Source organism: Cucurbita pepo, chromosome LG16 (genome assembly GCF_002806865.2).
Source record: "Cucurbita pepo subsp. pepo cultivar mu-cu-16 chromosome LG16, ASM280686v2, whole genome shotgun sequence".
In the NCBI taxonomy this organism is placed as follows: Eukaryota; Viridiplantae; Streptophyta; class Magnoliopsida; order Cucurbitales; family Cucurbitaceae; genus Cucurbita; species Cucurbita pepo.
The window spans coordinates 6222847-6233571 of record NC_036653.1 but is presented as its reverse complement, the minus strand read 5'-3'; the positions used below and the strand labels follow the sequence as shown (position 1 = coordinate 6233571).

The 10725-nt window shown below is 37.3% G+C and overlaps 1 protein-coding gene across 1 annotated transcript; it reads right to left on the bottom strand.

The window, feature by feature from the left end:
- Positions 1 to 4471: 4471 nt before the first annotated feature.
- On the bottom strand, positions 4472 to 7541 carry LOC111777204 (auxin response factor 10). Its single transcript, XM_023656682.1, has 5 exons — positions 7099 to 7541; positions 5831 to 6933; positions 4973 to 5751; positions 4818 to 4889; positions 4472 to 4733 (listed from the first exon to the last, which is right to left on the bottom strand). The coding sequence occupies exons 2-5, from the start codon at positions 6923 to 6925 to the stop codon at positions 4649 to 4651; spliced, it is 2031 nt and encodes a 676-aa protein (XP_023512450.1). The 5' UTR covers positions 6926 to 6933; positions 7099 to 7541; the 3' UTR covers positions 4472 to 4648.
- Positions 7542 to 10725: the final 3184 nt, after the last annotated feature.

Here is a 10725-nt window from a genome sequence, read left to right as displayed (position 1 = left end):
TCATGACGGCAATTACTTTTGTTCATTTTGGATTCCCATTTCCATTTGGCAGTGCATCATTGTCTGTTTCAAATGTGTTTTTCAATCTCTAATCAGCCTGTAGTCATATTGTGTAACATATTTAGTTGTCTTTTCTCTACCCATGCAAGTGGGGTTTGACTATGGTGCTAGTTGAGATGAAAATGCTTTCAACTGCCACTATAATTATATAGAAGAAGTAAGAATGGTTTCGATTTTCGAGTTTTGATTTTGGAAAGAGATAGTAAGTAATAAGATGCAGCTCTCAGTAGTAGATTGATTGAATAGCCTGAAGAACTAAGATAGATACCTAGACGGCCTAAATCACCCATCATCCAGAGCTGCCATTTGTCCCCTAACCAATTGGGCAGAGTCCTCTCTTTTCATCAAATGAGAAGGGTTTTCTTTTTCTGTTTCTCTGAAATTGATTCGATATAGCAGGCAAGTTGCAGTGTGGTGTGTCCTATTTGTAGGGTTACGGCATATAATAATGGCAGTTCCATTCCATTACATGTCAATGTTATTATCATATTCATATGCATGGTCTGCTGTGTTGGGGCCACGCAGGTACGGTTGCCGCCTGCAATGCCTTTTACTTTTGTAAGCTTTTAGTGAACATTTATTCGGTATATGCTACACTACTACTACTACTGCTACTACAACAGTTCCTCTCTATTCCTTTTCCTATCAGTAGTAGCCTTTACTTAGGGCACTGTTGCCACTCAAAAAGCCTCTGTTTGTCTTAACTGCATACAGTACAGTACCGTCCCTTTCATTCTAATCTTACTGTACAAGGATCACCTCATGCACAGATGTTCTTCCAGTCTCCATTTCTATGCTTCAACTTAAACCTCTCTTTCATTTTCCTTCTTTTTTTTCTTTTTCTTTTTTGTTGGATTTTCGTGAATATTTCTAGCTTATCACACCAAGCTTTCAAATTTTTGTTTAAACGATCCGAAATTGTCAACTTTCAATTTGTTTCTCGTAGGTCTTACTATCATTAAAATGTTTTATAAATATGTAAACTTTTGATTTTGTGATGCATTTAATAGACTTGTATTTTTAAAAATATCGAAGAAATATACGACCAAAATTGAAAATTTTAAATCCCGAATAAAATCTTCAAAAACTTCATAATTTCATAACATAATCAAGAAATGCATAAATGAAATATTGAATCACATTCATAAAAAGGTATATTATGTCTCTTAAGGCCTTTTATAATATATATATATATATATAGAAAAAGAAAATGTATTTAGTCAAGAGAGTGAGTGGACATTTAAATGCTTCCCAACATCATAATCACCATGGTGGACTTAGCTTCTAGTTTTTTCATCAAATTTCTTTGAAAATGAATTTTTATTTTAAAAGTTATAAGATATGCTCTTAATAAAATTTAATATTTATTTTCTGAAATACTAATTGATTCTGAATTATTGATATATTGATAAATTAGTATTAAGTTAACATAATTGACATATATTTAATTTTATTTTTTTGAGATCAAAAGTTAGCTCAAAAAAAAACAAAAGTAATCAAATGAATTTGGTCTTTTATCATTTATTATTAATTTTGAAAATAACTGTCTTTCTCTCTCTATCTATCTCTCTCTAACGACGACAAAGCTTTCAATGTCGTAAGATACGATAGATTGCTTACTTATCGCGAGAAGTTAACAATATCGCGGGGGCCACAAGGATTCGACTCGGGCCAGGGTTAAATTAATTAAATAAATAAATATTGACCAGAGGATCTGGTCCGTACACGTAAGCGCTCAGATTGCGTACACGTCACGCGCCGCGTGTGTTTTGAAAATTTTTTGTTCGTTAGGAGTATGATGTGGACGCATGCAAAAAAAAAAAAAAACCACCGCACGGGTGGGCATAGACGCCACGTCACGAAATCTCTGTCGCTTCCTGCCAAATTACCACTTTGCCCATTACACGACAACACACATTTACCCCGTTGACGTGACCATCCACTGCCCAACGGATTCCCACTCATATATATTGCCCTGACCTTAGACCAACGACTTACACCATTACCCACTCTAATTATTCCCTTTTTTTACAAATTTGGAATAATAATTTCATTAATTACTTCTTTACCCCTGTTCGGGTTGTTCAAAAAATCTAATGACCCGAAAAATTTGATCAAATCAAATTCAACTCGTAGGATTAAAATTGAGTTCTGAACTTATTTGAGTTAAAATTTATTTAATTAAATGAAACGTTTAAAAAATTATTTATAATATAGTTATATATATATTTCATAATACATATATATATTATAATTATAATTTTAATTTTAAATATTTATTCTCCAACAACCTTTAAAAAATTATATTTTTAAACTATTTTGAAAGTAATTTTTTCGAAACAGAAAGTGAGTTGTAATTTTTCATTGAATATTTGAAAATAAATAAATATTTTATTAACTAATCTTTTACATTTATTAAAAATAAATAATCAAAACAACCTGAACCACAAGTCCCATCCAAAATTTTATGGTTAGGTTGAATTGTGTTCATTATTTAATAAAAATTATTTTGGTTGAAAAATTTACAAACCGAACAGTTGAGTTGGATCTTATTCCAACATGATCACACCCAACCCATGGACACCCTTAGTCCCGAAAAAATGACAACATTTTTATTAGAACGAGATGTTATATTAATTTATCAAAATTTTATAAAGTCTCGAACATCTAGACCTCTTGATTGATAGTATGCATGTTTACTAAGTGAGCGAAATTAAAAATACAATACTTTAATTAATATGCTAAAAGAAGGAAGTTGTTGCGTGGTTACATTAATATATAATATTAATTTCATGTTACATTATATAATATATAGTTTGTTTGCAATTATACAAGTAGCATTTAAAATAATATACTTTAGGTGGCTTCATTTCAACTCTACATTTTACACGTAGGATAATCCTTTTTGTATTTTAATGAAAGAAAATAAATATTTGTATGTTTTTTTTTTTTTTTGTTTTGTTTATTAGGGATAAAGGTTGTGGCACGTGTGGTTCTTGGATCACGTGTAAAACACACAAGTTGCTTGATGTTTAAGTAGAGCGGATTAGAAGGGGGATTAGCATGTTGTTGAGATTAATTAATTACATTAATTAAGGATTAGCAGCTCACATTAGGAAAATAATACATGAAAATGATTGACCAATTGTCGTGTAACATTGGGATCTTCATAATTATGTTACATTAATATAAGCTAAGCATAATTAAAATTAATGAAGATTAAGCTTAATTAATTAATTAATTAATTTAATTATGGTGAATGAAAAAGAGGAGGGAGCTGGCACCATCAGACAAGCACAAGCGCCAAAACGGCGACATAAAATGGTGGACGGGGGCACGTGAGTGTTGCCCCAATCGCACGTGTGCCTGTCAAATTAAATTATATTAATGTGTTTTATTTATTTATTTATTTATTGGGATTTGCACAAAAGCCCTTCTCTACTTTTAAATTTCAAAACCGACCCCCCAAGACAGAGGGGCCATGGCAATGTTCTTGAAGAATGAGTAGGCTGTGGAAAATGTCACCAGGTGCAATAGGCTTGGCTTAGCTTAGCTTAGCTTGAGCTTAGGCTGGACCATGATTTGGTTGCATTTAATTCCTTTGCCCAATCCATGTGCAAAGCTTCCACATTTATGACTCGTTTGGTTATAATAACCCGTTGAAAAGTCTTTCGATCGAAAAGGTAAGATAGTTTGTACATCTAACCGAGCAAAATTGTCGGCCAGGTGACATCTTTGAGTATTGAGCTCTCTTTAAAGTTGGGTTGTGTAACAGCTCAAACCCATTGCTAGCGGATAGTCTTTTTTGGACTTTTCCTTTTGTGATTCTCCTCGAGATTTTTAAAACGTGTCTGTTAGGGAGATGTTTCCACACCCTTATAAAGAATGTTTCGTTCTCATCCCTAATTGGATGTGGGATCTCACAATCCACCCCTCTTTAGGGTCTAGCGTTCTCGTTGACACTTGTTATCCTCTCCAACTGATGCGGGACCTCACAATCCACTCCTCTTTAGAATCCAGTGTTCTCGTTTGCAATCGTTCCCCTCTCCAATCGATATGGGATCTCAGAATTCTCCCCCCCTCGGGGCCCAACATTCTCGCTAACACTCATTCTCCTCCCCAACCGATGTGGGATCTCACAATCCACCCCCCTTCAGGACCCAACATTCTCGTTGACACTTGTTCTTCTCTCCAATCAATGTGGGATCTCACAATCCACCTCCCTTCAGTGCCCAGCGTCCTCGATGACACTCATTCTCCTCCCCAACCGATGTGAGATCTCACAATTCACCTCCCTTCAGGGCCCAGCGTTCTCGTTAACACTCATTCCCCCTTCCAATCAACGTAGAATCTCATAGGTCGATCCTCAAGTCATTATCAAGATATAAAGAAAAACATGCATAACATCATAGGCATCAAACTAGATCCAGTTAGACGTTATAGACAGTACTTGCATTTGATGAGACAAACATAGTAAGACAAGAACATGATTGATAGAATGATTGAATATCCGAGGAAGTGTTTTTCCCAGGAAACAAAGCAGAATTCTGTAGATCATTACACAATCAGGAAAGGGTAGGCGCAGGGGCTAGGCCAATATGCTCAAGGGACCAGTCTTGTTTGAGGCATCTAGTCGTCCATTCTCACCACTTAGGACGCCATCCATCAATGTCCTACAAAATCATGTTCAACGTTCATCCATTATTTTCTCCAACACACAAATGGCAGCAAGAAATGCATGGGAAGTTCATCCATACCTTCTTCCCATCTTGTCGGAACCCGATTCGTCTGTTAAAATCGTTAGTCTTCGAGCTGTTTTGATGAAATCACTGAAGCCACAAGGAAGAACAGTTGATATAAGTTGATAGCAATGCAAGTGAAGATGGTATCAAGCTACCAGAATTGTTGATACCTGAATGGTTTGTCTCCAGCTTGTTTCACAGCACCTGTTGCATCTTGATACAAGACATGGCTAAGAATGTCTGGTTTTTCCATTCCAAACATGTTGGCTAGCCTCCTGTATAGTTCTTCGTACGAGCCGATGACTGAAAGGTTGAGCGTTCGACCCACGTCTTCCGACTCCATGAATACCTTGCAGTGACCGATGTCTAGGCCGAGTTCCGTGTCTGACTTGTTTGGAGAAACTTGATGAATGTCACTAGAAGAGCTGCAACAGATTTGCTGTTCAGTAAGTATAGGCTGACCAAAGAGTACAAACTGATGCTTCTTCTTCGCCGAATCGGATCGTTCCAATTTCGGACCGGTCTTTTCCCCGTTAAGCAACGCCGATGAGCTCCGAGTATGGTCTGTATTGGAAATTCTAGAGTGAAAATGAAGCTGCTGAAAACTGGATGGAACCAGCCCCAATTGCAGTTTGTTGTTGAGATGGAAATCTGATAAAGATATTCCAAAGTGAGTATGCCTGGCTCCCTGTATGCCTACAGAAGTGTTATCAGATAAACAACACATGGGACTGCTTGGCCTAAGGGTATTGCTCGAAAACGACGACGATGACGACGACAGCGGGAATTGGCTGTCGAGAGGAACGTCTGGGTGCTGTGGCAGTCGAAACTTCTTTCTCGGCGACGAGAATGGTGATAGTTGAATGACGGGCATGTTCGATACGAGCTCGACTAACCACGGGCTAACCCGCTTCACATTTTGCAGCAAATCTGGCTCATCCCATGTCACCTGAAGAATCATAAACCAAAAATTCAAGAACAATCATAAACCAATGTTTTCAAGATGAAGAAAGGAACTTCAAGGAGACCTGGAGGAGCCGCCATGGAGAATTAGGCCAACGGATTGGGTCAGCTACTTGAACAGAGGAAGTGGTTCCCATGAACCAACTGATTCGAGAAGAATCCTCTGTTTCAAATGGCATTTTGAATCTCATACCAGAGCACCATTGGATCCTCATGGCAGCTCGCACCGATGAGGCCTTGACACAGAACTCCGGCGTACTGGCACGAGGGTAATAAACCACCTCAAATGGCTGCCCACTCGCCGCAAGCGCCGCTGCTTCGATCACTGATTCCGGCCTTATTTTGCTTTTTCCCCTCAAATTCCCACCGCCGCCACTGGAACTTACAGACCCTTTTCTACTCAACTTGTTGTTGTCTTCGTCTCTCAGAAACATCGTCAATCCACCACATGGGGGGAAACAATTTCCACCGCCGGGATTCCAGCCATATGGGTGATCGGCGGCACACCCAATTGCCCGTTTGGCTCGCCGGATTCCGACGCAGAGGTCGCCATTTTTGGATCTTAGAAAAACAATAGAATCGCCGGCGACGAGCTTTTTCTGATTCACAAAACTACTCCACCCAGTAGTTAATAAATGCCGGCGAGGTGTTCCCCTGTAAATATGCCGGAACTTCCAAACCTCACCGTGAACATCCTTAGCAATCACCGTCTGAACCGGTGGATCCGCCGTGTAATCCAGTCGCGGAAATATCGTCTCCGCACAGTACCTCGGAACCGAGAATCCACCGCCGTTGTTAGCATCGGATTGGGTCAACGTCTTGGCAAAGGAAGCCGGCTTCTCCATGTTATTATCCGATCCATTACTCCCAAAACCCCCCTCTTCCTCGAAATTGAGGTCGTTATTCGCCAGTGGAACCAAACTTACATTAGCAAAAACTTCATCCGTTTCAGGGTCAGCCAAGAACTTAACAGCGAGCACTCGACAAAGAATAAGAGGCGGGATTCTGAGTGAGGAGGTGAAATCGACGGTGGCCTGAGCGTGCTCGGCGTGGCCCTGAGGGAAGTAGAAAACCTTGGAGTTAATTGCAGGCATCTGGACCATGCCTCCCGCACAGGCATGCCATAGTTGAGGATCTAAGCTTTTCTCTGCTTCTTTCATTTGAATGCCTGAAAAAGGGGAAAAACAGAGAAAACGAATGAGAAACAGAGCTTTTCAAAGCAGAACGACATTATACATTCTGGGTGTTTAATTTCTGAGCAGACGAAAGAGACTAAAGGAATTAAAGTTAATGAACACAACAGAGAAGGAACAGAATCGGGATTCAATGTTACCTTAAAATCGCCGAAAATACAGCTTCCTTGATTGAAAAGAACGAACAGATTCGCCTATTCGAAGAGTAGCAAAAGAAAAAGAAGAACAGGGCAAGAGCTCAGAGTCTGAATGCGATAATCAAACCCAAAACGCTCAGATTCAGCGTGTTCAGCTGCATAATCGAAATACAACCCAGAAAATGAAATTTCAAAACAGACCCAGATGGAAGAACAGGAAGAAGAAAAGACCCATCCACAGTGAAATCGAGGGCGGCGGAAGCGTTGGTTCGTGAAAAAGAAAAGAAACTGAATGGGTAAAGATTGAATGAAGGACGATGATCCGGCGGCGATCTGTGGAAATGAGTTTAGATCCCAAATAGTGAGGGGTCTCTCAGGGTCGGAGGAAACCAACAAAATAACCAAACAAACAATGTGAAAGAAAACAGAGGAAGGAGGAAGGAGGAATGAGGCCCTTTGTTGGATTCGTTTCCTTTCGTATCGCGCGATTACAAGAGAAACGCCACAGTGAATCAACAAGTACGAGACAATTACTGTTTTACCCGCTTCATTTAACCCCCTTTTTTTTTTTACTCCCAAAGATAAAATAATAATAATATTAATAATCTCCCGTGTTATACAGTACCCGTGTGACGATCTCATTGAATAATTTTTATTTATTTATATGATAATTATAATATAGTTTAAAGAACCCGAAAAATAAAAAAATGTATTTTTTTTAGTTTATATCTCTATATTTGAACTTTGACCTCGAGGGTTCTCTTTTGAGTTTATTCTTCTTTTCATACTTTTAGCGCGTGTTTCCCACCTCGTCTTTTTTCTCTACGCGCTCTGTCTCAATAACTCCATTTATTTCCTTTTTCGTTCTTTCTATTTTCTTTTTTTACCCGTTTTAATCCTACTTTCAAATATTTCAAATTATTTTTTTTAGGAAATTTTCAATATTGACTATGAATTATAAATTATAGAATCGTTGTTACAATTAGGTCCTCGAGTTTTCGAGTTGGCCCATCAATTTGAATATATAAAATTTTTCTATTTAATATTGAAATAGTGAAAATTTTAGATGCACCGTAAGGATTTTGATAATGTTACTCTAAATTTATATAATTAGTATCTATAACTCTATAAAATTTAATAGAGACAACTTAGATTAGCCTTAAACTTGTCTAATAACATCCCAACAAACATTTGACTATTTGAGATTTAAATTTATTTTCTCGAGTAAAACCAAGCGGCCCCTATAGGTAGTGACCATTCGAAACTAGATTAATTCTAAAAACATCGTTTTCAAACACGCTAAGCCGACCTCTAGTGTCTTAGGTTGACCATTCGAGAGGCAAACTCTTAAAGGGTTTGGGTTGAGCTGACCCCAACCTTTAATTCCTCCTCCCTAATGGGTCTTAATTCATTCGAGCCATCGATCGCCTACTAGGCCTTAGGGCGCTGAAGCTTCTCAACTTGAGTTTTTATCTAAATCTACGAGACTAAATTCTACCTCAACAAATATTTAAGTAATTCGATAATTTAATATTCATTCATTAAGAATGTCATTTTTATATAATATTTAAATAGGAAGAATTAAAATTTAAATTTGAAATTATAGATATTTAATTAATTGGTCACAAAGAATTAAATTGAAGAGTCTATTTAAGCTATTTAAGTAGTGCATTTCTAATTTTTGCATTATATTAATTACTTGAAATTATAAAGTGAAAAAAAAAAACAAATGGTTGAAAATTTGATTGTTTCTACCAATAATTAATATTCATATGCTTTAATTGGAAATTTTTACTATTCTTGTGTATTATATGCTCTTCTGCACTATTTAATTTTAACAATTATTTTTAAATTAACTATATTAATTATTTTACAATTCTACAAATACCATTTATTTTAAATTAATAAAAATATTACTCCATTTTGTAATTTTTATATTTTATCCATTTTATATATATGAGCTAGTTGCCGAGATCTCACAATCCGTCTTTTTTAGAGGCTAGTTTCCTCGCTGGCATATTGACTCAGTATCCAACTTTGAAATCACCTGTAATAGTTCAAATCCACCGTTAGTAGATATTGTTTGCTTTGGCCAGTTATGAATCGTCGTCAGCTTCACAATTTTGGTGTCTCGCTCCGATACATTTGTAATAACTCAAGCCTACTGTTTGTAAATATTGTCCATTTTTGTTCATTATGTATAGCCGTTAGCCTCATGATCCACCCCCTTGGGAGCCAGCATAGGTAGAAGTTTTCACATCCTTGTAAGGAATATTTCATTCTCATCTCCAACCAACATGGGATCTCACAATCTACCCCCGTGGGAGCCAGCGTCAACTAGGGAGAAGTTTTCACATCCTTATAAGAAATATTTCATTATTCTCTCCAACCAACGTCAGATCTCACAATCTACCCCTTTGGGAGCTAGCGTTTTTATTGACACACCGTCTGGTGTCTACCTCTAGTATCATTTATAACAGCCAAAGTTCATCGTTAGTAGATATTGTCCGCTCTAATCCGTTACTTATAATCATTGGCCTCATAATTTTAAAACGCGTGAATGCTTCGTTTTAGTGTTTAACCAACGTGATATTTGAGAGTATTAAACAATAACACGAGGGAAGCAAGGTAAGAAGGTGAGTTTATGCAAAGCATTTGGGCAAAGTAACAGCAATTAAAGAAGGGAAGGCAGGCGTTTTGGGGAACATGGGATAATACGACCACACCGACAGGCTTTGCGACAGAACAAATTCATGGCCATTAACGCTGTTTGGGAAGAAGGGCTAAAGAAGGAGCTGAAGCTTGCAGCTGCTGCAGAGAGAGTGCTGGGTGAAGTAGCAACGTCATTACCGACATGTCGCATCACAGCAAGGAATTCGACAATCTTCCTCACAACTATTGCTCAATCCTTGTCTTGTCATCAAAACAGATGATGATGTGGCGCACAACAAACAACCAGTTTTTGGGTTGGCACAGATTCCAGTGGATTTTTATTTTTATTTTTATTTTTATTTTACAAAAAATTTACAAAATTCCATTTAAATTATACCCTAACAAAATGCCTTTTGTATTCGATTGGGTAGGTTCGGTCGAGTTGGGTTGAGATATTTGTTTATTTATTAAATAATTATTTGATTGAATTGGTTCAAATTGTTTGAATCATTTATTTAAATATTTATACCAATTGGGTCGAATTGATCTGAGTTTTTCGAATCATAAAAATAAAAAAATAAAAAAATAAAAAAATAAAAAAAATAATTGCAAATGAAAAGAAAAATAAAAAAGAAAAAACAGAGTCCACAGGTTGAATTGGGCCTAACTAAATTTGTGTGGCCCGCCTACGCCGACAGCTTTACAGACAGCCCTGCAGGTTCCACGCCACTGCCAACCCACGTGATACAATATTCCCATTCCAATTCCACGCTCCTTATCTCCCCATACACACAAATTTGGGCCTTCTCAATTTTTACACCTCATGGTATATAGGTTTAGGTTTAGCAACCCCGATCCTTTCTTTTCCATACCATAACTTATCGCCAGTAATAAAGATTTCTAGATCCTCATTCCATGACTCCTGAATTTCAATCATACAAGATATTTGCCTACAATAAAGCGTTCTAAATCCTCAAT

Coding starts and splice junctions, on each gene's coding strand:
- LOC111777204 (XM_023656682.1), bottom strand. CDS start 6,925: ATGAAAGAAGCAGAGAAAAGCTTAGATCCTCAACTATGGCATGCCTGT. Junction 4,890..4,972: donor GCTGGAGACAAACCATTCAG/GTATCAACAATT, acceptor TTGTGGCTTCAG/TGATTTCATCAAAACAGCTC. Junction 4,734..4,817: donor TCCGACAAGATGGGAAGAAG/GTATGGATGAAC, acceptor ATGATTTTGTAG/GACATTGATGGATGGCGTCC.